Raw genomic sequence first — 27,868 nt, 5'->3', positions numbered from 1 at the left:
TCACATCGCTTCAACCCCGTGCGCCTCCTTTGTTTTTTTTTCACCGAACGTTCGAACCCATTAATTAAAGTCCGAATGTCAGCGTAACGAACAAACATTTGAACGTTCAGGCTCAGCCTTAGTGTGTGCTTGACCTGTACGTGTCTGTGTATGTGTGGTGTGTGCATGTGCGTGTGTCTGCGTATCAGCCTCATGTGTCAAATGCCTGTTGTTTTCTGTTTACTTGCTGAGAGAGAGGTATAATAAATAATCCATATACAGTGTTCCTTCTTTGCTATGCAGTCTGATTCATTCTGTGCCATCATCACAACTGGAGTTTGGCGATATGAATCAACCAATAGGCCCCTGTAAGCATAAGACTGCCTGGCCACCCTGTTGATAAGAGATTCTCATCCTCTCTCTCTCTCTCTCTCTCTCAAATTTAAATTAAAATATTCAAATTTATTGGCACGACTGACAAATGATTATCAATACATAAATGATCATCTGTATATACAATTCAGATTGATATAGATATATAAATTAATCCATAGAATATAATGGGAGGAAGAAAAACAAAAAAATCAACTATATGTTTCCTCATGCATTCAGAATTAAGGCAGATATATGAATTAATTCCTGGTTCTTTTCTGAGATTGTGGCATTCTAATCCAAACGTTGCAGTTTGTGGCAAGGATTCCTCCTGCTCTTCAAGAACAAATTATCGTTTTTGAATCAAAGCAAAAATGTAGGATTATTATATAACATTTTGGGAAGTACTATGTTCTAATTATCTGATATTTTGGACAGTATAGCAGGAAATGTGTCATCTCTACCTCATGCAGATCACAATTCTTACACGATCATTATTATCTTGGCTTCCAAGATTTAATGCGTCTCCTTTTCTCTGCATTTCTAATCTATGATCACACACTCCTTTTTAATGCATGTAGTTCACACTTCTACTTATGAATTCTAAAGGTGTTTCTCGAAATGGCAACTGCTACAATACATTATCTTTATAATAATAATAATAATAATAATAATAATAATAATAATAATAATAATAATAATAATAATAATAATAATAATAATAATAATAATAATAATAATAATAATAATAATAATAATAATAATAATAATAATAATAGGGGCGCTCAAGTAGCACACCACGTACTGCGCTGTGTCGCAACACAGCCGTCCGGGGTTCGACTCCCGGACCCGGCGACCTTTGCCGAATGTCTTCCCCTGCCTATCTCCCATTATTCCTCTCTCTCTCTCTCTCTCTCTCTCTCTCTCTCTCTCTCTCTCTCTCTCTCTACCGTACTGCCCGGTAGTAAAAAAAAACTATAACAATCTACCAAAAACATAATAAAAAAAAAATACAAAAAATAACAATAATAATAATAATTAATACATGGTATATATATATGGTGTGGTTCAAACAGAAAACAAAGATATAAGGCTTTAATTAATTTTCGATTATTGAGGGGGGGGAATACATTTGAAATGATATCCAGCCAGAAAAATAACCACAGAAAAGCTAATTGAAAATAAATTGTGATACATATCGTGAATTGTGAAAATGTGTAGAGATATTGTTATTTTGGCCATATTGCCCATCCTACTCCAATCCTTTGTGTAATTAGATTTTAGGTCACTTTAACGGTCAATCTGCTTCATGTGGTACTTGGAATTGGGCTTCTTTGATTAATGCTAGTGAGCTGATCAGCAAGTTAGTTGGCCAAGAGAGGAGCTGCGTTTGGGGGAAGATAATTAGAACGGCTTTGTAATGAATTGAGCTGTGATCTGATTGATCCAGGTGGAATTTCTCTATTGGTTCTTTGTTCCACTTTTTAAAGCTGGGATCTAAATATGGGTCCCCCACATCTCACTTCCATATTATTGGAGTTAATTGGGTACATTGGTAAGCCACATTTTTATTGGGAGAGCCTAGATGTTTTGCTGAAGCTACCTGAGGAGCTGATCTCTAAAGCCCAGGTAACTAGCTGCTAGGGGTGGAATGGTACGCATTCAAACCGTACACTGTTCGGTACGACCTCCACGGTTCGGGGCATGTGTGTATTGTTCGGTTATTGGGTTGGGCAGTAACTAAGTTAGCCGCGAGCTAAGCTACCTAACGTTAGCTCGCGGAGCTAACGTTAGCCACGAGCTAACGGTGGAAACGCTCACAGCGAAGTGATTCCACGACACCAGTTCCATTAGTGGGGAAGGGGGGGTATATTGACGAGGCATGACAACAGAGGTTCAAAGATAACTTCACATTTATTAGCTGTTGGTTTAAAAATATATCATCAGGGCTTCTCGAGGTTCCAACGACATGTTACTGTTGACTATTCACTTCCTCGTGTGACATCACTTCAAATACAGCTACTAAGATGCTCAAAAAGCAAAAGTGAGTGGCATAAGAGAATACTTCATAATGTTTCATGCAATTAAAAAGTAAATATATATTTAGTACACATGATTTATTTATTTTAAATAACACAGTGACTTTTCCTTTTTGATAAGAAAGTCTAGTGCTGGTTGAGCATATGTTGATGACCTTTGTCTATAATGTGGCCACAAAAATAGAAAGGTTTAATTATTTAGTTTGTTTGCACTAAGTTAATACTTTGACAAATGTTGCCTATATTTTTCAGTCCGTTTGGTCTTTGTGTGCCAAACATTATTTAAGGCAAACCACTGTAAACTTTTTTTTTTACCAAATAAATGAGAAACATGTTTAAATCAGCAATGCCTCCCCTCCCCTCTTGCTGTACCAAAATCTCTCCTAGCTCTCCGGTCACTGTCAAAATAATGTGCCTGATATCAAACTGCCTCATTCTTTCGTTTTTGCATGACTACGTCCTTGAGAATAACTGAAAAGTTGGATTATTTTTAGGCTATATATCTTATACTGGTATTTTTGGAGTGTTAATTCTTTTTTTAAATAAAAACAACATACCGAACCAAACCGAAAACCGTGACACCAAAACCGTGATACGAACCGAACCGTGGATTTTGTGAACCGTTCCACCCCTACTAGCTGCTGCTGTGCTTCTACACCTTTCCTCCATACCTGAACTCTTCCCTAGTGTCTGGCTTTCTTTTGGAATATCATCACGGATTAATATGGATTGATCTTGTACTATATTGTTCAACAATGTCAAGGCTTTGTTGCAGTCCCTGAGATGTACAGGAGTAGATGACGTCAGGACCAAGTAATCAGTGAAAAATAAACACTTACAGTAATCACTAAAAGGCTGAGGTCAGGGGCTGAGGACTGCTCAATCATGTTGGTTAGCTCATTAATGTAGGCTATGAACAGTGTAGGACTGAGACTACAGCCTTGGTGGATCCCTCTCCCTTGGTGAAAGAAATCAGTTATTTTATTGATTATCTTAACTGTGCATTTAATTTTGAAATATATTGATTTCATCAGATCATGATACGTTTGTATATCTGATGAATACGTGTATATCATACGTTTATAAATACAGAAGTCCTATCAGAATGCCAGATTGAATCAAAGGCTAGATTTAAATGTAGTGTCTTGATTTCTTAGGGTATGTAGAGAATGAATGTGGTCAGAGGTTCTGTGTTTTGGTAAAAAGCCAGTTTGAGATTTGTTTAGGGCATTGTGTTTGATAGGGAGGTTTGTGGTTACCTCTCCCCCCCCTTTATCTTGCTTGGCGGCAGAGGGACAGGGTTAAACAGGAGGAGGCAGAAAACAGCGGAGTGCTTTCAAATCCCATACGCCTCATTTTGAAGTTCTTTTTAAAAATTATTATTATGAAACCCCACGTAGTTCCATCTCCCCTTGTATTTGTAGTGAGAGGCATCCGTCGTCTGCGTCGCGCACCACTTGTTGTCTTTGTCCCACAAGCTGTCATTTTCCATTAAAAACAATTCTGCTCTCGTACACGTGTCGGCTATGCAGCTGATGCACGAGGCTGTGATGGCAATGACAGTCACGACACCAACCCCTCCGGAGCCACACAGACTCTGCCTGGTTCTTCTTTCCAAGCCTGCAATTTTCCCGTCCAATGATGGCTCTTCACTCATTTGAGCTCGTCTGACCTTGTCTCTGGCAAAAAGGTCTAATTTCTGCACACGACGAAACCGACTCGCACATCGATTTCACTTCTTCTCGCTGGTTTGGTCTTGAGAAATTAACGTGCTGTGCAAATATGTCAGCAAAATATCATTGATTTGTCCATCTGAAAGGAATCAGCCACTCATTCTTCTGAGTTTTCAGAATCACGAGTGCACATGTACACATGCACGTACACACACACACACACACACACACACACACACACACACACACACACACACACACACACGGAGAATGAATAAGCAAAAAACACCCCGCTGAATGATTGTTTGGATATGACGATATAACAGAAAGAGCAAACAGTTTAAATACCTCTATTATTCAGGCTTTCCCTGAAATGTGGTTGGAAATAAAAGCTTAGAACTGTCCCTGGCTCAGGCTGTATCTCTGGTGGTAGGTTAGGCTTTGGCGCCAAACGTTCTGTAAATAAAGAGAGCTAATTTCATTGCCTGCGGCAGCGATGTGCAGCCTGACCTTATCAGGAGAGCCTCCGTCTGTCTGCTCTATCCTCTGTGACACAGCCTCACCCCCCCCCCCCCCCTCACACACGGGGGGAAGGAAAGGCCGCCTCTGCATGGAGCTAGATTTCAATAACCTCTCAACCGAGAAAGGCAGAGAAATACAGAGGCAGAGAGAGAGAGAGAGAGAGAGAGAGAGAGAGAGAGAGAGAGAGAGAGAGAGAGAGAGAGAGCGCACAAGTCAGCAGGCAGGTGCCTACTCTTCTTGCCGCCTCAGTAAACAGGTGATGCAATGCGCCTGTGTGCAGTGGCACCCCGTTCCCCTGCAAGTGCAATGCAACAAAATTCAATTTTGCCCTGGAAGAAAGAGAAAGAACAGAACGAGGGAGGGAGAGAACAGAGAGGCGGGAGACGGATCGTAGAGAGAAAGAGAGACGAGATAGAGGGGGTGGGGGGGGCGAAGGAGTGAGAGAAAGAACAAGAGAAAGCGAGAGATGGAGAAGGGGGTAGAGCGAGAGAGAGAGAGAGAGAGGGGGGGTGGGGAGGATAGATATTATCCAGGGCCTTGTAGGAGAGAGAGCGGTGGTAATGGTGAGGTAGGGCTGTCAGTGAATTGACGGCCCCTCACCAAACATCTATCACCGGCATTCACAAGCGTTTTGGGGAGGGGGTGGTGATAGAGAGAGAGTTAGAGAGAGGGGGAAAGAGAGAGATAGGGAATGGGGTGGTTAGAGAGGGGTAGAGATAGAGAGATAGAGAGAGGGAATGGGGGGTTAGAGAGGGGTAGAGAGAGAGATAGAGAGAGGGAATGGGGGGTTAGAGAGAGGGAGAAGGAGTGAGATAGAGAGAGGGAGGGTGCTGGAGGCCCAGGCGGAGTGATGGATCACCTCCATGCAGCAGCACCCTCACAACGCTGAACTCACCCTCAGAATTGATGAGCCACTGCTCCTGTCGACCCGTCTGTCTCCCTCACTCTCTCTTCCTCTCATCTCCACTCTTCCTCCATCATTCTCTCTCTCTCTCTCTCTCTCTCTCTCTCTCTCTCTCTCTCTCTCTCTCTCTCTCTCTCTCTCTCTCTACCCATTGTCATCTCTCCTCTCGTTCTCCTTTCCTATGTTCCTTCTGTTGCCTTTTCCTTCCATCTTATTTCTCCTGCTGTCTCTCCCTCCCTCCCACCCATCTCAACTTCCATCTTCATCCTATCGCTCTGCCCCCCCCCCCCCCCCGCCCCCTCTCTTCATCATCTCACTTCCATTGCTCTCTGTCCCGTCCCCGTCCCCCCCCCTCTCTGTGCACAACGGCAGGCTCATGGTAGTGGTGCCATACTAATAAGGTTAGAGGAAGCATCTCTGTTGCCCAGGATGACACCTTTATAAATGACAGGAGTGCTGGGCCCTGCCGGTGGCCAATCACCTCTGCAGGGGCTCGTCCACGGGGAGCCTGAATGTGTGTGCTGTGAGTGTGCTGTGTGTATACCTGTGTGTGTGTGTGTGTGTGTGTGTGTGTGTGTGTGTGTGTGTGTGTGTGTGTGTGTGTGTGTGTGTGTGTGTGTGTGTGTGTATGTGTGTGTGTGTGTGTGTGTGTGTGTGTGTGTGTGTGTGTGTGTGTGTGTGTGTGTGTGTGTGTGTGTGTATGTCTGCGCGCGCGCGTGTGTGTGTTATGGCCTGGCCGGGCCAGGGGAGTCTCGGCAGGTTTACTGTGGGGCTAGTTGGAGTGGACAACAGCATTAGCAGGGAAACAGATCTGGAGGCTGACTGAAGAGGATGGAGAGAGATGACAGCCTGGAGCTCATCTGACCAGCGCTGCCTTGTTATTACTCCCTGATGTCTGCACCAGAGGCACACAAGCAGACACTTCCCTCCTTTTATAGCCTAACGCCACCTCCATTCTGGTGCTCTGCTGCCTGGCAGGCTCTCTTTATGGCCACACAGAGCAGCCAGTATGTTAGTCTATCTATACTGTGCCGTGTTTGTGTTTGTTTGTGTGTGTGTGTGTGTGTGCGTGTGTGTGTGTGTGTGTGTGTGTGTGTGTGTGTGTGTGTGTGTTGTGTGTGTGTGTGTGTGTGTGTGTGTGTGTGTGTGTGTGTGTGTGTGTGTGTGTGTGTGTGTGTGTGTGTGTGTGTGTGTGTGTGTGTGTGTGTGTGTGTGTGTGTATCCGAGTGTTATAGGCTATTTGTTGGTATTTATGTTCTGTTTAAGTGTGCATGAGTGTGTGTGTGTGCGTGCAGGTCTGTTCATCTGTTTTTTACAAGTTCAATATATGTGTGTTTATGTGTGTTTTTATGTGTGCATGCTTCTCTGTGTATGTACAGTATGTGTGTGTGTGTTTGATTGTTACAGATTATACATTCTCTTGGCGTACTAACATATAGTGAAGAAAATAACATATTAATTAAAGAAATGAAAAAATACCCCATTTTTGCTTTGACACTTCAACATTGATCCAACATTGTTTCCATGTCACTGTACCATCTGGTTATGATCTTTGGGGGAACACGACGTGAAGAGAGTTGGAAACCCCTGGTGTAGCAATACTCCCACTTTCTCTGGCCATTTAGACTATAACCAGAGACATCTCATCTATGAGATGAGATGATGGAGCACTCTGGGAGTTTTGAATGGAGACATTTGTAATACTAAAGATAGCAGCAACAACGAAACGTATTGCCACAAGACAAACATATTCAGAGAAAACAATTGAATGTGATGTTATTTTAAGGTGAGTGAAATTATAATCTAATGCATTTTGAGGTGAAATGTGAGTTCTAAAGACGTTGAAAATGAATTATAGCGATCTCTGCAATGAGTGGTTGCCACGGTAACTAAGGACTCTGTCGGAGGGGTCAGATCTGGTTTGTCTTGTCAAAATGAACTGTGAAAAGTGACACTCATCCTAAGTATCACTAACATAGAAATCCATTGGAAGGTCAGGCCACACAGTGAACCCAAGCAACCTCACTGTGTACCTGCTGCTCCTTCACTTGTCCTGGTATCAGGCCATTTATTACCAGAGTGTGGCCATGTTGGATAGTATGGACGCGGGACGCCAACGCTACGGTGACACTTCCATAGTGTCATAAGCCACTGACACTATGGAAGCAACTCTGTAGCTTGTGTCTTGACGACAGGCTATTACTTGTGGTATTCACGGAACGGAATCATCATCTCGCGGCACGCGGGGGCTTTAGCCTGGAACGCTGTGGATCCCGGAGCAGGAGCAGGCAGTGGAATGGCATCAGGAAGCTGGCAGGTGATGATCTCACTGCAGTAGGGCTGTCTTAAATACTTCGAAGCTTCGTTCGATGGGCATGGGATTCGAATATGAAAATAAAATTAGATTTAATTTTTTATTTTTTTTGCCAAATCAACTCTGCCTCTCTTTGTTAATTACAACAAGCAATGCTGTTTGTTAAGATGAGGTCGGACTCGGCACTGACAGATTTGTGTTCATTATGCTGCTTTTATAAAGCCTCAAATGACGGCTTACAATATTTCATGAAAGCAAAGTGTTTAGTTTGTCTAAGATTTAAAAAGGTTTCAACTTTACAGCACTGACAAAGTTGAACAAAGTGCTGTACAAGTCCCACAACATAAAAAAATAAAAATAAAAAAAATAAAATGTAATCTCGAAGCTTCAAATCGAATCTCGGCCCCGAAGCTTCGAATTCCAAAAAAGAATTTGAAGGTCAGCCCTACACTCCAGTGCTATTCCTGTTACCATCCTCCCACATCACCCGCTAGTCTGCACCCATAGGGGATCAAAGGACTTGTTTGTATAGACCGCTTTTTTGTTGTTGTGTGTGGACACAAATAAGAAACTACTGTGTGTGTATATGTGGATGTGTGTATGTGGATGTGTGTGTGTGTGTGTGTGTGTGTGTGTGTGTGTGTGTGTGTGTGTGTGTGTGTGTGTGTGTGTGTGTGTGTGTGTGTGTGTGTGTGTGTGTGTGTGTGTGTGTGTGTGTGTGTGTGTGTGTGTGTGTGTGTGTGTGTGTGTGTGTGTGTGTGTGTGTGTGTGTGCCAGTTGAAAATGCTAATAAGAGCGAAAGGGTGCACTACCTCAGCCGTGGAGGAAGGCTGTGGTGGAAGGCTGTGGAGTTGACTGCAGCGCCGGCGTCATAATTTCTGGTCATGAAAGCCGCTCGGCCAGTCAATGCGGTCTGGTTCATTCTCTCCTTGCCGGCCGGTGGAGATCTATTTTTAGCCCCCTGTGCAGCGTGTGGCTGAGCACCGGTCTCGTTCACCTGCATGCGAGGGCTTTGTCGCTGCTCCTGCGGGCTCGAGCGTCACTGATCTGCAAGCTTTATGGATCCCCGTTTCCCTATAGCCACGGCTGTGGAGCGGCTCCTGTAGGGAGAGGGAGGGAGACATACACAGGGAGGAAGGAAGAGAGGAAGAGCACAGCACGCTCCATAGGCTCCATGGGTGCAAAAAGCATTAAACGGCAAAAAGCATTAAACGGTTGTATTGAGTTATTCTTTGTCCTTGTCCTTGGATGCTCAGAAGAGGAACAATATTTTAATGAGGCAGGCGTTCACATTGCCACTGATGATGAATGGGACTTAAAACAATACAAGGCTTTATCCCCGCAGGCATATGGCCTAACATTTGTTGGAATGGAATTCATTCTGGATAATACAGCAGGCCGCGCTGCAGAGCGCCCTTTTTTCTTGTGGTTTACATGCATTGTTAGTCACAGACATTTTGTTTGGGTAATCTCCCTCTCCTGCAGGTACGCAAACCTGTGCCTATTAATTTGGCATAATATTATTCAGTACTCCCTGGCATAGTAAACAAACGTTCCGAAACAGATTCATTTGAAATGCCTGCTCCGCAATCCCATGGTGCATTAAGGCTGTTTAAATGCACTGAGTGCTCAGAGACACTCACGCAGGCTGCCTTGTAATAGTCGCTCCCCTCTTCTTATTTCTCTGGGGCCTTGCTATGTTGGCACCAGTTGCACGGCACAGCGTGAACTCACACTGTATTCTTTTTATGTCTGATGTTTATCTCTATTACATCAATCCTTAGTGCCGCTGGCTGCTGTTTTCATTTAAAAAAAATATTTAGCCCATTTAACTTTTTGAAATAAACAGTCAATACAATGAATATTAATAACTACACACAACTAAGTACTGTTATACAACAGTTAGCTCCAACCAAGTAATTTGATTGGACAATAGTCAATTTCATAAGTGCTGATGTTCAGTATAACAGTACAGTACTTTTAACTATATCTATCACTCCGCCGCACAGGTGTTCTATTAATAACAGCTCATTTCACATCGGTGCGCTCCGCCCCTTCCCCCCATGCCCAAATAGTAGTTTCAGCTCGTGTTGAGATGGAGGAGGGAGCCACGGCACGTTTCTCCAGTTATTTTGAAACGTCAGCAGCCTTTGGTCGAAAAGAAAGCTAAAACGAATTCAGTCGTGTGTAGACTTGTTCAAAGCAGCAAGCTGTGCAGGAACATGTTTGTGTTCAGGTTGCCTGGCAACGGTCCAAGTTCAAGAGCGCAGTTGTGGAACTATTTCTTGGCGGAGCTAAATAAATGATTAAATAAACAAACTTAATCATAATCTGTTGTTGCTAATTACTGTTAACTAATAAATGGCAATTGTAGCAATATCCCACTCGAGGTCGTTATACTGAATATCAGCACGGCTGTGATCTTCAGTACTGCGGCCTCGTACCTACGACCGAATCACAGCCACACTGATATTGAGTATAACGGCACTCTCTCTCATGTGATATTGCTTAATCAAAGCTTCTTCCAAATCCCTGGAGTTTTATAACAGGACCTTCATTCCAATGACACTCACCAGCAGTCGCTAGAAGACGTGCACACACACACACACACACACACACACACACACACACACACACACACACACACACACGCGCACACACACACACACACACACACACACACACACACACACACACACACACACACACACCGGTCCCATGCAGTGCCCATGCACTGCCTGCACGCGGGCCGCTGTGGGTAGATCCTGTTCCTCCATGTGTGGTAATCTAAGGATTAATGACAGCGATGCGTCTGCCAGTCATGTGGCGGGGCGACACAGATGGCGAGTGACGCACACAGGGGGCCCGGGCCCGGAAATGGTTGGCTACGGAGCTCTGTCAATATGTCCGCTACAAGATGTGTTTTTTAAAGCTCTGATGCGTTCAATTGATCCTGTGCAAATTATTCAACTGCTCCGGTAGTGACTACGGCAAAAAAAAAAAAAATTAAATAAAAAGTCTACCTTGCAGGGGAGAGGAATTAATGAAGGCTTGAGGTAAAAATGCCTTTGAAAGTTCACAAAATACCCCAAGTGACAGATTATGGGTGTAATAAATTAGAACTACTAGGCTACTTAAAAATGGTCTAGTGCAGCTTACCATCAGTGTCAAAGTCCTCACATTGTGAAGCTTTATTTCTATGTTTCTGTGTTTTGAGGAATCTACCCAATAAATGCTGAAAAATCCCCCCACCCAATTATCTATTAATCCACCCCCTTTATAGAAAAAGTGTATCTACTACCCCGATCCAAAGGAGTTCATCTGTGGGTTGTTTGGGTTGAGACTGGGTTCAGTTCCTGACATTTGACCTTCTTCCAGTGGGAACATAAACAACATGTTCCTGTTACTGCTGTGATCTTACGGCCCGGCTCCATTACAACCAAATGGGCGTTGGGGCATTGAAGGAATGCTTCCTTTGAAACCACCAAAAGGCTGCTGTGTCCGATGGCTGAAGGATCAGAGAGGTTCCTACTCATCCTCATACAGTGCATAGAATTACAGAGTTGATTTTGCTTGTTTTCTTACATATCGAGTCGCATGAAAAATCGTAGAATGAATTTCAAATCCATATTATGGGTTATTCTGTTGCTGCACTGTAGCTTGTTTCAGCTCAATGGGCTACTGACACAAGTCCAGAGTGACTTTATTAGACTATAACTTTGATTGCTCCTTTAAGAGATATACAGACACTCTCTGTTCCTATCTCCTTCTCAAAGTCAACACAACACGCTTTGCGGCGGCGGGTGGAGCGCTGTGACGGCGACACGACACAATCCTTCTCTTGGGGCGATATCTTAGCGACATGGCCTCTCTCACTCTCTTTATATTCCCCTCCCCGCGGATTTGTACCAAGCAGGGTCTATTGAATGTAAACCGAAACAACAAGAACAATAACAACAGTAACGGCGACAATGACGACAATGACGACAACGGCGGCGACCGCAGTAATGGCAGCTGAAATGACAGGAGTCCTATTGCCTCTCTGTCCTCACTGGCACTGTATCCAATGTAGAGGCAGAGGAAAGAGGACGCAAACAAGGCCTCAGGCAGCACCTCGGGCTGCAGGGCCGGAGCATGCACGCACACACACACACACACACGCATCACGCACACACACGCATCATGCACACACACACACACACACATCACACACGCACGCACACACACACACACACACACGCATCACACACACACACACGCACACACACGCATCACACACACACACGCATCACACATGCATGTACGTACGTACACACACACGCATCACACACACACACAGACACACACGCATCACACATGCACGCACACACACACACATCACACACACACACACACACACATCACACATGCACGTACACACACGCATCACACACGCACACACACACGCATCACACACACACATACATACACTGTCTGTGTTTTGCCTGTCTGAGAGGAGCGGACGAGCATGCACACATGTCTCAGTGAATTAGCTTTAAGAAAGGGCACTGGGAGTGATTCTATTCTGGCTGGGGCGAAAAACACAGTCAGGTTTGATTTCATGCAACAATTCTGCCACTCTGTATGTTTCTGTTCATCGTTCCTTTTCTCACCTTCATTTTCAATTTCAATTTCTATTTTCTTCTCTCTCTCTCTCTCTCTCTCTCTCTCTCTCTCTCTCTCTATCTCTCTCTCTCTCTCTCTCTCTCTCTCTCTCTCTCTCTCTCTGTGATCTCTTCGTCCTCCTGTCCTGCTCTCTTTTCAGGTGGTGGGGCCTCCGAAGGCGGGAGCTTTCTGCGAGCGTCCGTCCAAACCCACGATGTTCCGCATGTTCTACGAGCGAGGAGAACTCCCCATCGCCCTGGACACCAGTGCCAAGTGCATCAAATGGAAGGTAAGGGAGGTTATGCTAGCACCACCCAATCCAGACTTTCTCTTTGAGTTGGAATGAGGTGTCAATCATACCTGCAAAAACTTTTTGAATCCAGAATCGGTCGTCTGTGTGATTTGTGTAGATCTTTGTGTAGAAGAGTGTTTCAGGTGGTGGTGGTGGTGGTGGGGAGGGGGCGAGTGGGTCTGATCATTCTTATCAATGCTGGGCTGAATACAACTCTGAGCAGAGAGCCAACAGGATTGAAAGCAGAGAACTATGACTTCTGAGTAGGTGACGTTAGAGTTGTCATGACTGACAAGAGACGTTTGGGGCGAAGAAACACTCTCAGCACGCGCTCCTCCTAACGTCACCAGTCACAACAGGAGATGTCACCTACTGTATCTCTTGTGGTATAATCCTGAAATGGTGTGACGAATGTAGTTTAATGGGCAGCTAAGCTACAAGAATTGCAGTAGAACATGAAATAAACGCTGTGGCTTATTAGCCCGTACACTCTGGCCTTATTTGTAATGTCAGGGAGGCTGACATTAGTCAAAGTTAGGGGTGGAACGGTACGCATTCGAACCGTACACCGTTCGGTACGACCTCCACAGTTCGGGGCATGTGGGTATTGTTCAGTTATTGCGATGCAGAGGCAGTAACTAAGTTAGCCGCGAGCTAAGCTACATAACGTTAGCCGCGAGCTAACTGTGGAAGGGGGGGGGGGGGGGTATATTGACGAGGCATGACAACAGATGGCTGTTGGTTTATATTATATCATCAGGGCTTCTCCAGGTTCCAACGCTGTGTTACTGTTGACTATTCACTTCCTCGTGTGACATACGGCTACTAAGACGCTCAAAAAGCAAAAGCGAGTCGAGTCGATTAGGTACCATGCAGTGAAAAGCGGCATAAGAGAATACTTCATAATGTTTCATGCAATTAAAAAGTAAATATATATTTAGTACACATGATTTATTTATTTTAAATAACACAGTGACTTTTCCTTTTTGATAAGAAAGTCTAGTGCTTGTTGAGCATGTTGATGGCCTTTGTCTATAATGTGGCCACAAAAATAGAAAGGTTTAATTATTTTGTTTGTTTGCACTAAGTTAATACTTTGACAAATGTTGCCTATATTTTTCAGTCAGTTCGGTGTGTGCCAAACATTATTTAAGGCAAACCGCTGTAAACCTTTTTACCAAATAAATGAGAAGCATGTTTAAATCAGCAATGCCTCCCCTCTTGGTGTACCAAAATCTCTCCTAGCTCTAACTGTCAAAATAATGTGCCTGATATCAAACTGCCTCTTTCAGTTTTTGCATGACTACGTTCTTGAGAATAACTGAAAAGTTGGATTCTTTTTAGGCTGTATATCTTATTCTGATGTATGGTATTTTAACAACATATACCGAACCGAACCGAAAACCGTGACACCAAAACCGTGATACGAACCGAACCGTGGATTTTGTGAACCGTTCCACCCCTAGTAAAAGTACATACCCAAGTAAAATTCCCAGAAACACAAGCTGCTGTTTCTCCTCGCCATTGTCCACTACAGATTCTATCTCATCCCTGCACGCTGGCGGCGTGTGTATGTGTGTCTCGATCAACATATCTCTCGTCTCTTCCACAGACCACTACCACGATCACGTGAGATCGGGGGGCCATTTTATGGTCTTGTCACTTGCTTTCGTTTGAAAACAATCACGTGAATTCCGGTTTCCCTTTGATCTGGGAGTCCTGTTCGTGACTGTCTGGTGGCACAAGAGCGCCAAATAGCGTAAACCACTGAGAAGACCATAGGATGCATATATGCGTCTTTGGCGCTTAAGTGTTGGATTTCAAAAGACGCATTTATGCATCCTTGGCGGTTAATGTAACACATGTTCCTTGTAACTAGGAACATCTATGGACCTCTCGCAGCGGTGGCTGTGTTTGATTTTGCCATGATTATTGTTGTGAAGGGCCAGATTAAACCGAATATATATATTTATTTATATATATATATTTAATTGTATTTGTATATTCTCTAATATTCCCTGATATCCCTTGTATATTCCTTGTACAATATGCATTGAATATCCATTCTAGCCTACTGAACATCCCATAATAGTCTCCATTCTACTATTGGTCGAGACCTTGGTGCCAGGCTGCCATACCCCTCAGACCCAGTTCAAACGTACCGCTCGACATGTACGAACAAGTCCTAGTTCCGCGTAGGAATTTGGCTACCGCACCACTAATGGGACTATTTGTTCATAGTGCGTATATATACTGCGCTACTAAAGTAGGACTTTCTTTTCAGTCCAGTTTCTTACCCTCCAATAGAGTCACAGACGTAAAGCCTCCCCGCGACGCCACGTGTGGGAGTAAGGCCAAGTTCGCCTACCATCGGTATTGAGACATCGTGTATATTAATATTTGAATAGTCATATTTGGCACTATATCGTCGAGTTGGACGTAGTCTATTAAGCTAATAATAGTCTGTTAATATATAGTGCTTCGTGCGGTGAGAATACTACCGTAGTCAGTACCCCATCGTTTCGGGCAGAGAACTGGCTGCTTACCCAGGGTGGTTGACCCTATGTGAAGCTGCACCCGAGGAGCCCCAGAGCCGACGAGCGAGTGGACCTGTATACCGGATTATTCTACCGACGACAGCCCGCCTTCCCAGGCACGGATTATGCTTTGGATACTTTGATTATTCCATAGATAAAGACCCCCGACACTGCCGTGTGTTGGAACCCCCCCCCCCTGGAGAGGACGCAAGGTGAGGAGACGCTCTGCAAGACGAGGTCGCTTCACGTCTCTCCCCGTGGACCGGAGAGAGCCGGCCCACAAAGAGTCCACCTGCTTTCATCTGTGGTCCAAGGATCGCCGGCGCATTGAACGGCACTACAGTGGGTTCACCTGGGATACCCTTGGCCGGACGAGGCAGCCGGATTCTACCCCCCCCCCCCCCTCCTACTCCTGTCGGCTTACAAGCGACCGGATTAACCCCCTCTAGTGTATCTAGTATAATCATTAAAGTATCATTGCTGTTATTCCTTAACTATTCCAGGTCGTATATTTACCACCTGCGCCTTCAGAGATTGGACATTCTCTATTGATATACCGACGAATACTCCTTGCCATAAAAGTGCATACTATTTCAATTCATAAATGTAATTAAGTGATTAAGTGCTTATTCTACACACCATCGCTGTGTAGAAATAAAGACCTGTTTCTAATTCGTACATTTGTGTTGGATCCGTTTCATCTACGTGAGAGTGTTCATGATAATATATTTATGCCGTGTACTGGGTGGCCGAATATTAAGTACAAAGGTAGTGGTAGTAAGTATCATATCTAGTAATACAGTCAGGGAATTGTACCCCTCAGTTACAATTGGTCCTTCGAACCGGATGGTAATTAGTGTAATATTAATATAGTGTTATTAATATTGAAATGGCCTATGATGAACACTCCACGAAACGATCCTCCTAACCAACGCCCGCAGCGCGAACGACGGCTCCCTCAGTACTTAGAGGCTTACGCTGTCAGTCAACAACCTAGTCTTCTACTAACAGTAAACGCGGTAAAACTAGAAAGTAAAAGTATGTCTAACCCCAACGCCCAGACTACCCCGACCATAGAGGCCCCTACGGGCTCTAATGTAACTGACCAAGTTCACGGTGGGGACCAGTGGGAACCAGACATGACTTCACACCCCGCCAGTACTGAAGAAGTAGTCCCCGATGAGTCCCGGGAGGAATACAACGCTACCGAGAGAGAACTCGGCACGGAAGAAGACGGGGAGAGCACCGTGGAGATAGAGCTCCAAGGCTCCGCAAGGAGTACCCCGAGGGAAGGCTCCCCTATACAACCGCCTTCTCCCAGCGAGGCAGAGAGGACCCTACAGCAGGCCTTCCTCATCAGCCTGAACGCCGCTGCTGAACGCGACCGAATGCAGATCCAGCAGCGAAGCGAACACGAGCAGATACGTCTAGAAATAAGACGCATTCAGATGGAAGAGAATGTGGCCCGAGAACGAGCCGGGGCTCAACGGGACGCAGCGCGCGACAGACAGCAGTCGCAACTAATAGAACAGCTGATCAGACGGACAACACCCTCTCCCTCCGCCAGAGGCTCCAGGAACTCGTCTAGACACACCTCCAGGGCGGCATCCCCTAGCCGAGTAAACAACCCTGAACTTGACCAACAGACGAGGTCTATACCCCCCACAGACCACCTCCCCCCACCGGTCCAAGCGAGACCTAGCAACCGGGAAGGAGCAGCATATCCTGTGGAGAGGCTAAACCAGAGACTACAAGCACTGGATGACCTAACTGAAGACGAAGAGGAAGAGGAGGAGAACCACGCCCGAAGACAGCACAGTACTCTACCGGACCAGGAGGCCCGGTACAGCCCAGGCTATACTCCCGCGGAGCTGCGCTACAGACCCCCGACTCTATACACGGGTGAGCACGACGCACGACCCGCACCGAGGAACAGTACCTGGACAAGCGGGCCATGGTACACTGCCGGTACCAGCCCATACCAAGGAGCGGGAGGAGACTCGCCTAGGAGGCCTCTCCCCCAACGCTCGCCGATGTATCCACAGTCAGCGTCATACATTGGCACGCCTATGGTACCCGACTTCACCCAAGAGAACCGGGCCCAGTATACAGAACTCCGCATGTGTCTAGAGACCATGTTGGTGGATGTATTGGATGAACGCCACAAATACGCCATCCTACTGAAGCACTTAAAGGTGCCCCGCGCACATAATATAGCGCTCGCCTACGCGACTTCCACCACCCCATACACAGCAGCGCTGGTAGCATTGGACCAGAGGTATGGGCGCATATGGGATTACGTGATCCAGGAGATCCGACACATCGACCGCTTACCCCCAGCAATAGACAATCGAGCACTGGACGACCTGTCCATCAGAGTGCAGTCCCTGGTAGGGATGTTGGGAGCGCAAAGAGAGAAAGGGAGGCATGAACTTTACGCCAATTCAAATGTGGAAAGGATCCTGGAGAAGCTGCTGCCCGCTCGTCAGGAGCGCTTTAGGCGGCAGAGGGACCACAGAGACCCGAATGGCCCCGAACCGAACCTCCTCGATCTAGCAGACTTCCTGGCGAGAGAAGTCAGCAGCCTACGGCTAGATACATTCGGACGGAGCACCCCTGGCTCCAGAGAAGGAACCAGACGACTAAATGATGGAAGAAGATCGGTGACTGTGATGCACCAATCGGAGTCAGTACCGAGCAGCAGGAGCCACAGTACCCCCTCCAGAACGGAGAAGTGGAAGATAGTGTGCCCCTACTGTGAGAAAGAACACTGGCTAGCGCAATGTGACTCCTTCCCCAAGCTGAACGCGGAGGAAGCAGGTCAATGGATAAAGTCCAACAAGCGCTGTTTTCGCTGTGCGCGCTCACACATGGCAGCCGAATGCCGCTTAAAGAAAAGGTGCACCAAGTGCGATGGAGCCCATCTGGACATACTTCACGACAGTAACAGACGGCGCCCTTCACCTGCACCATCCAGCCGCAAAGCGAGCGTCATGTACATCGATCCCGCCAGCAGCAGTGGAGCCCGAGTACTCCTAAAAGTAGTGCGTGTGACACTAAGCTACCAGAATAAAGTCCTGGACACTTACGCCATCCTCGATGACGGGTCAGAGAAGACCCTGCTGCTCGCCTCCGCTGCGGCCCAGCTAGGGCTGCGGGGAAGCGAAACCCAAATGACAATTCGGACAATAAGACGAGATTTGAAGACGATAAAGGGCGAGAATGTCTCATTCTCTATCGCAGCAAGCGGCCAGCCTGAGCGACGGTACCAGATTGCAGACGCTTTCACCAGCCAAGAAATAGGACTGTCGCGGTACACATACCCCGTCGCCAAGCTGATGGAGAAATATGCACATCTGCGCAAGTTACCGATCCCGCTCATAGACAATGCTATGCCGACCCTGTTGATAGGCTCCGACCATGCAGACCTCATTGTCCCGATAGACCGGGTTCATACCGGACCCCGAGGCTGTCCTGCAGCAGTCGAGACCCGTTTGGGATGGACTCTCCAAGGCCCGCTCGCCAAATCTCTCAACCGAAGTACAGCCACTAGATGTCTCCACTCCCGAGTCACAGAGGGAGAAACCGCACTCCTGCAACACGTAGAGCGGCTATGGACCCTAGAACAAATGCCCTTTAAGAACGGAAAGAAAGACATTCGCTCTAAAGATGACATTTACGCCATTCACCTCCTCGAGACAGGGACCAAGAGAGTCCCGGTCAACGGCGTGTTGAGATACGCCACGCCACTCCTGCGGCGAGAAGGAATGCCTACTTTCCACGCCAAGACAGACGCCACAGAACGGTACCTGCTGAACACGGAGCGGCGCTTAGCCAAGAACCCCGCCCAAGAGAGTGTATACCGCGCTGAGATTGAGAAGCTCATCACAGCGGGACACGTCACAAAGATGGACATTAAAGAGGCTGACCAGACCACTGAATCGTGGTACGTGCCCCACCACAAGGTCCATCACAACGGTAAAGACCGCATAGTATTTAACTGCAGCTACCAGATCGGATCCCAAAATCTGAATAAAGAGTTACTGCCCGGTCCCACACTCGGCCCCTCCCTACTCGGCGTTCTACTCCGCTTCCGCCAGGAAAAGGTGGCCATCAGCGGGGACATTAAAGGAATGTTCCTGCAGGTGAGATTAGTAGAGGCGGACAAGCCCCTGTTACGGTTCCTATGGAGAGAGAAGCCAGGAGATGAGCACCCAGCCATCTACCAATGGGAAGTCCTCCCCTTCGGAACGACGTGCAGCCCCTGCTGTGCGACATTTGCACTACAGAAACATGTAGCAGAGGACCCAGCAGCGGACGAAGAGATCTACACAGCATTTGTCCTCGCCCGCTCGAGAATAGCCCCACGCAAGCAACAATCTATCCCACGTCTAGAGCTCTGCGCAGCCCTAGCCGGAGCGCACCTAGCCACGCTCATCCAACGTGAGCTCACCATACCGGTGTCTAGAACAATCCTGTGGTCAGATTCCACGACGGTACTCGCCTGGATCAAATCGGACTCATGCAAGTACAAAGTCTTCGTGGGAGTCAGAGTCACCGAGATTCAAGACTTAACCGAAGAGTTAACCGGAGAAACAGAGTGGCGCTACGTTGATACAAAACAGAACCCAGCTGACGTCATCACCCGGGGGATGCCCCTGGATGACCTCACCCGTCGCAATGTCTACAGTGACGGCCCCGCATTCCTAAGACTCCCGGAAGGACAGTGGCCCATGCCTATCCCGAGGGAAGCAAGTCCAGAGGAGGTGGAAATTAAGAAGTCTGTGTTCTGTGGATTGAGCACCGTAGCCTCCACCGACCCTAACATAGACGATTGCACGTCCATAGAGAGTGCACAACAAAGAACATTCCTGCGGTACCACCCGGAGTGCAAGTCCCCCGCTGATATGTCAGCGGCTAACTACGGGGAAGCAGAATTGCTTCTACTGCAGCGAGCCCAGACAGACTCATTCCTTATGGCCTTCCGTAGATTCACATCACGGAAAGGAAGACCGTCTACCCTATTGTCCGATCGTGGGACAAACTTCAAAGGCGGCGAAAGAGAGCTGAGAGAGAGCTTCCAAGCTATGGGCCCAGAACTTAAGACCCACCTCGCTCCAGCACAGGTTGATTTCCAATTCAACCCCCCAAACGCACCCCACTTCGGTGGCACTTGGGAACGAGAAGTGCGCTCCATAAAGACAGCCCTGTACGCAGTACTTGGGGCCCAGACTGTGGCGGAAGAAGTCCTAATGACAGTCCTCACGGAGATTGAGGGAGTACTTAACTCGAAGCCCCTCGGATATGTCTCCAGTGATGTGGCGGATATCGACCCAGTTACCCCCAACACACTCCTGATGGGGCGGCTAGATCCTGCATTACCACAGACAATGTACCGGCCTGAAGAAGCGAACGGCCGACGAATGTGGAGGTACAGCCAAGTATTAGCCGACAAGTTTTGGAACAGTTTCCTACTGCACTACCTACCGTCTCTACAGACCCGCCAAAGTGGGTAAAGGAGAGAGACAATTTGACAGAAGGAACAGTCGTCATGATTATTGATCAATCACTGCCCAGAGCTATGTGGCCGGCCGGCCGCGTAAGCAAAGTGATCACCGGTGCCGACGGCAAGGTCCGAGCAGCTGAAGTGCTCGTCCAGGGTCGCACTTACACCCGTCCCGTGGCAAGGCTCATAGAACTGCCTCGACTCCCAGACACAATCGATGATGACCATGACCCTACAACCCTATAACTTTGTGAAGTTGACTGACCCCTACAGCAAACCCTTATGTGTAAATAGACAACGCGATTAATCTGTCTCTGTTTAACTGATTAGGTCTGGGACCTATTCAGGGGGTGGCTGTTGTGAAGGGCCAGATTAAACCGAATATATATATTTATTTATATATATATATTTAATTGTATTTGTATATTCTCTAATATTCCCTGATATCCCTTGTATATTCCTTGTACAATATGCATTGAATATCCATTCTAGCCTACTGAACATCCCATAATAGTCTCCATTCTACTATTGGTCGAGACCTTGGTGCCAGGCTGCCATACCCCTCAGACCCAGTTCAAACGTACCGCTCGACATGTACGAACAAGTCCTAGTTCCGCGTAGGAATTTGGCTACCGCACCACTAATGGGACTATTTGTTCATAGTGCGTATATATACTGCGCTACTAAAGTAGGACTTTCTTTTCAGTCCAGTTTCTTACCCTCCAATAGAGTCACAGACGTAAAGCCTCCCCGCGACGCCACGTGTGGGAGTAAGGCCAAGTTCGCCTACCATCGGTATTGAGACATCGTGTATATTAATATTTGAATAGTCATATTTGGCACTATATCGTCGAGTTGGACGTAGTCTATTAAGCTAATAATAGTCTGTTAATATATAGTGCTTCGTGCGGTGAGAATACTACCGTAGTCAGTACCCCATCGTTTCGGGCAGAGAACTGGCTGCTTACCCAGGGTGGTTGACCCTATGTGAAGCTGCACCCGAGGAGCCCCAGAGCCGACGAGCGAGTGGACCTGTATACCGGATTATTCTACCGACGACAGCCCGCCTTCCCAGGCACGGATTATGCTTTGGATACTTTGATTATTCCATGGATAAAGACCCCCGACACTGCCGTGTGTTGGAACCCCCCCCCCTGGAGAGGACGCAAGGTGAGGAGACGCTCTGCAAGACGAGGTCGCTTCACGTCTCTCCCCCGTGGACCGGAGAGAGCCGGCCCACAAAGAGTCCACCTGCTTTCATCTGTGGTCCAAGGATCGCCGGCGCATTGAACGGCACTACAGTGGGTTCACCTGGGATACCCTTGGCCGGACGAGGCAGCCGGATTCTACCCCCCCCCCCCCTCCTACTCCTGTCGGCTTACAAGCGACCGGATTAACCCCCTCTAGTGTATCTAGTATAATCATTAAAGTATCATTGCTGTTATTCCTTAACTATTCCAGGTCGTATATTTACCACCTGCGCCTTCAGAGATTGGACATTCTCTATTGATATACCGACGAATACTCCTTGCCATAAAAGTGCATACTATTTCAATTCATAAATGTAATTAAGTGATTAAATGCTTATTCTACACACCATCGCTGTGTAGAAATAAAGACCTGTTTCTAATTCGTACATTTGTGTTGGATCCGTTTCATCTACGTGAGAGTGTTCATGATAATATATTTATGCCGTGTACTGGGTGGCCGAATATTAAGTACAAAGGTAGTGGTAGTAAGTATCATATCTAGTAATACAGTCAGGGAATTGTACCCCTCAGTTACAATTATGGTCTTATATGCCTCATAAGGGCCCGCGTCCACCTGGCTCACAAAAACACTGATAGTGCGCCGGCAGCGCTGGCATGAAGCGCATCTTGTAGATGACAGAAAGAAATCTACAGCCATCCTTTTATCGTTTTTTCATGCCGCGGTTTTGCACATATTATAGCATATTTTAATAACTTTATTGTATATTAATTATATATATAGTTATTGCCTGACACCACAGTTCGCCCTTTGCTTTTTATTAGCTTTTTAGTAGTGTATTCGTGTAGTTATTATTATTAGTGTATTTGTGCTTTGTCGCGAATCTCAATGGCCCGTCTCCTGTGGGAGACAGCCAAGACAGGCAGGCAGCTCCGGTGTCAGGTTACAAACAGAGTGGTAGATATGAATGGCTGTGATTGGTTGTCTGAAAATGAGCTCAGCGCATCGCTCTGAAAAGTTAAGAAAGTTTCAGCTTTCGGCCGCACAAAAAAAGCTGAAAAAAGAAGCCGACTCCAGCGCACTTCCTATAGGCGGCGCATGCGGCCGCATACGCTCCCTCCCCATTGGAATACATTGAAAAAAGACGCGTGCGGTCATAAATGTGAGGCAGGTGGACGCGAGCCCTAAGCGTTCATTATCATCTCCTGCTCGTCAGCATTGAAAAAAGACGCTCTTGCTTTAACTGGAGTTGCCATTATTCCGTTAGGAAATGAGGATTTCTGAAATCGACACCTCCCCCTTTTCAGGTAAGGCGGCCACACTCAATTATCCTGATTACTGAAGTCTGGCTCGAATTAACGAGATTGCTTGAGTCCCGAATGAGCCTTCGAGAAACCGAGATAGCCTGACTTCAATCATCGGGTTAATTTAAGCTGGCTAATGGGACTTTTGATTGACTTACAGATCCAGCATTGGAAATTAAGATCCCTTCTACCGCCATTCCAACGGCCTCTACCGCCCCGTTAACGCCCTCGTCAAATTATTTTATTAGGGTGGGTGCGGCTTCTGTTTTGTGCCGCCAGGAGGCGCAAAGTCAAGTTGGAATTATATCCATCCAGCGCACCGCTGTGTGTGTGTGTGTTCGACACACACTACAGACATGGACATATTATTTTGCAATGTAATGCTTTTCTGTTGATTATTTGACTGTCATTGGTACAGTAATGGTGTGGTATTTTCGATTAACGTGCGTTTTTTATGGATAATCAGCTGAGATGTACAGTATTATTATTATTATTTACGTTGAGACAACCCAACGTGCTGGCCCCGAAGACCCGCCCCTACTCTGCCTCTAATTCGCAGACTGTGGCTCTAGTTAGGCTCTGGTTGGGGGAAATGTAACTGGGCCGTGGATTATTGTGATCACGCTGACCTGTGGATTTCAGCTGTCTGTTGCTGTACTGAATTTACTGGTAAGTTAACTTAGGTTTAACGTTAGTTTGTTTACTGCAGTTATGACAGAACGACAATCAACTAAGGTAACGTTACAGTAGCAACTGCTCAAATAAAGCATATCCACATTGCTGTCAAGTTAACGTTATGGTCCCTCAAAACTTGAATGCGACCTCAAGGCTTTTCAACACTGGCGTAACATTAGCTAACGTTCATTTAGCAGGATGTAATGTGTAACGTTTAATCAACGTGAAATGGCCCTGAAGACATCAAATAATGTATTTCCCAGCTGCTAAAGACCAAAGACCAAACAGCTCTGGTGTGAATGCGACCTTAGTTGAACCAGGTACGGGGAACGGGGCCCAGACCTCATTCTATAGAAACAGGATAACCTGACTCTGTTCTGGGACGTGGTCTTTGTCTTTGCTGTTTGTACTCTGTGAGTTTCACTCTGTGACACAGAGTGATGTAGCAGTGTGGAGGATTAACTGAAGGACTCCATAGGAGCTCCGCAGACAACCATTCATCCTCCACGTGATAATCAGCGCCAAAGCGATCGCAGCGACCGCCATCATGACCCATCTTGCTCATTATCAGGTGGCCTCATCAATCAGCTGAAGGTGATGATGATGGTCGCGACGGCGGTCTCGTCTTCTGCAGCCGGGCGTCCTGTAGGAGGCAGAGAGGCTCCACCTGCCTCACAGCACCAGGCACAGATCCTATCAATCACCAGTCCATATGAAGTCAGGCCTGTCTCAGCAAAACACAGCGTCTGTGTGTGTGTGACGTGTGTGTGTGTGTGTGTGTGTGTGCGTGTGCGCGTGTGTGTGTGCACGTGTGTGCACGTGCACGTCAACCCGCACGTCTCCACAGAGCCATTAGGCTCCTTGACTGACGCAGTGTGTGTGGGTTCTCTGCCTATAATCACCACGCTGCTGTGGTGTGTGGCTCCTGCTACGCTCGCCAGCAGCTCCAGAACTCCACAAGCGCTCCTAATGAAATGTATACATCGCGAGCAAGGATAAGTGAATCAAAGCAATATGACCTTTCTTTTTTACTCCCCCCCCTGCTTCAAAGAGAGAGAGGAGAGAGAGAGAGAGAGAGAGAGATGGAGAGAGAGGGAGAGAGAGAGAGAGAGAGCTTCCTCTCTAGTTAGCTGACTGTCTGTCTGTCTTCAGGTGAATACGTCCTTGTGTGAATTATTAATGCATAATGCTCAAATGCATGCATCTTTGGTCTAAAAAAAGAAAGAAAAGGAAAAGGCTTTCTTTTGTACTCATGAAAAAGCACTCAGCAAACGGGAATTGGTGTATGAAATTGTTCCTGTCATATCTAATGCAGCTGTTATGCTTATTGATTTCCACCCCCCTCCCCCTTCACACCAGTATACACGTGCTAGTGATTTTTATAATTCTCCCAGACAGACGGGTTTATTGCTATCCCACTGTGCCGGTGGGACCTTTTGGTAGAGAGAATAAGTATGCCCTGTGCCCTGTGCCCTGTGCTCTGTGCCCATTGTGTGTGTGTGTGTGTGTGTGTGTGTGTGTGTGTGTGTGTGTGTGTGTGTGTGTGTGTGTGTGTGTGTGTGTGTGTGTGTGTGTGTGTGTGTGTGTGTGTGTGTGTGTGTGTGTGTGTGTGTGTGTGTGTGTGTGTGTGTGTGTGTGTGTGTGTGTGTGTGTGTGTGTGTGTGTGTGTGAACTAGCAGAGAGTGTAACCATGATTAGAGTGAGTGGATAGAGAGGGACTGCTGTATGTTTGCGCTGAGGTGCCCTCAGAGGGCAGGTTCAAGATTTGGAGCACAGGATCAATCTGAGCCAGAGCGCCTGGACACATAGTGGAATGTGAGAGAGAGAGAGAGAGAGAGAGACAGAGAGAGAGAGAGAGAGAGAGAGAGAGAGAGAGAGAGAGAGAGAGAGAGAGAGAGAGAGAGAGAGAGAGAGAGAGAGAGAGAGAGAGAGAGAGAGCGAGCACAAGTCCACAGGCAGGTGCCTATGAGGGGGATAGGAAAGAAAAATAAATGGTGTTGATTTAGTTATTGACTTGGGTGCACAGTGTGTGTGTGTGTGTGTGTGTGTGTGTGTGTGTGTGTGTGTGTGTGTGTGTGTGTGTGTGTGTGTGTGTGTGTGTGTGTGTGTCTGGTGTATTCAGGTCAGGAGTTCAACCTCTCTCCTACAAAGATGTTGCCTATACGAGTGTCTTTCAGTGCTGTGCCGAACACCCTCCCTATGGCCCACCTCTCAAATTGACCATGAAGTAGACAAACAACTGTTGTATTTAGTCAAACAGACCAAACCAAATGCCTTTCTTTACAGGTGCACGTTTTTAAATGACCCAAAAAAAGCAGTCTGCTTTCTACCTTGATTTTTCGACTCTCTCCCTCTTTCCTCTGCTCCAGTCATCCCCCCTCCGTGCAGTAGGGAGCAGCAGCGTGTGGTTCTCTGGCCTTTCCTTGAATCATCCACCTCGTGCCTTTCCTTGAATCATCACCCCCCCCCCCCCCCTCTCTCTCACACCCAGTTGTCCCTTAATGGAATAGCCTAAGGGGGGAGGGGGGGGGACAGTGTTGGAATAGCCTACTGCAAAAACATTTCCCTATCTCTGTTGTCAGTTCCATCTCTGCTGTCCTAAACAGAGCAGAGGATAAGTATGATTTATCTGCTGCCACGTCTGCTGCTACCTTCATACCTTCTGAGTTGAGAAACACCTTCGTTAAAACAGCTTAGTGGAGTGGTGGTTTCTTTTCATTATTTCCTTTTAAATAAATGATCTTTAACTGCTTTGAAAAGGCACTGTTCAGTCTTGTATTGATACACGTTAGACAGGTAGTGTTAGTCTAGTCTTAGATTAGTCTTTGGAGATTGTATATTGTATATTTGTAAAGTGTTGCGACTTTATTCCTCTTTAACTTTTTTACTGTATGAAGCACATTCTCAGGGGCTCATACTGAACTGAATGTACATATATGTGACAAATAAAAACAAACTTGAACTTGCACTTGTGTATATTATCTCCCTGTAATGCTATAGTTATATGTTGTATGCTATAATTATTGTATGCTATAGTTATTAGCTATAGTATGCTATAGTTATATGTTGTATGCTATAGTTATTGTATGCTATACTAATGCTATAGTTATATGTTGTATGCTATAGTTATTGTATGCTATAGTATGCTATACTTATTGTATGCTATAGTTATATGTTGTATGCTATAGTTATTAGCTATAGTTATTGTATATGTACAATAGTTATTGTATGATATAGTATGCTATAATTACATGTTGTATGCTATAGTTGTTAGCTATAGTGTTGTGAGGACTGCACCTGAACAGGTGCCTATTAGCTCCCCCCAGAGGTTGCGTGGTGCTGTCACCCAGCCCCGACACGCACGTTTTCCTAGACGTTCTCATTCCACACCAGATGTGAGTCTTCAATCAGAGGCTCCTGTCTCTTTCCCGGTAACGGGGGATAGTATAAACGTTTGACCAGCCCAGAGGACAATGCGATTTCGTTCTGCTTGGAACAGTAGGTTTGCGTTGTAATTATCTCTCTTGACTATTTTGTCTTTCCTCGTATTGTGATTGCATTTCAGTATTCTGATGTAGTTGAATCTTCGTTTTGCTAATGCGCATATTATATCTACCAATTGATAAACCTAACCTCATTCTCTTCCTTGTAGCTTGGTTAAATGTTTTGCTGGTTAACTAACCCTCGCCTCTTTTCTCTTGTGTCTAGTGTGGGAGGACGCCGCCCTCGAACCACGCCACACTTGTCGTGTATTTCCACTCGCTTGCCCCTCCCGTGTTTTCCCCCCACCTCGCCTACCCCTCGCGTTAAATTCCCTCTGGGTTCCTGATTTGTTTTCCTGGCGTTGTTTAGGCAACCCTGACCCACTACATATTTCAACACGGTAAGACTCCATTCT

The 27,868-nt window shown here is 46.4% G+C and overlaps 1 protein-coding gene across 1 annotated transcript in view; it reads left to right on the top strand.

Annotated features, from left to right (window-relative positions):
- Window positions 1-27,868, top strand: part of pacrg (PARK2 co-regulated) — a gene marked incomplete at both ends in the record, with an annotated part of 495,713 nt that overhangs the window by 64,031 nt on the left and 403,814 nt on the right. Inside the window, one exon of the mRNA XM_084311203.1 lies at window positions 12,608-12,736. Within this exon, the coding sequence (XP_084167329.1) occupies window positions 12,608-12,736 (129 nt within the window). The remainder of the gene's footprint in view (window positions 1-12,607; window positions 12,737-27,868) is intronic.

The sequence above is a fragment of the Notolepis coatsorum genome (genome assembly GCF_963971535.1).
Source record: "Notolepis coatsorum genome assembly, chromosome: 3".
Taxonomy (NCBI): Eukaryota; Metazoa; Chordata; class Actinopteri; order Aulopiformes; family Paralepididae; genus Notolepis; species Notolepis coatsorum.
Note: the sequence above shows the minus strand (reverse complement) of the source record. Positions and strands in the feature narration are given on the sequence as shown.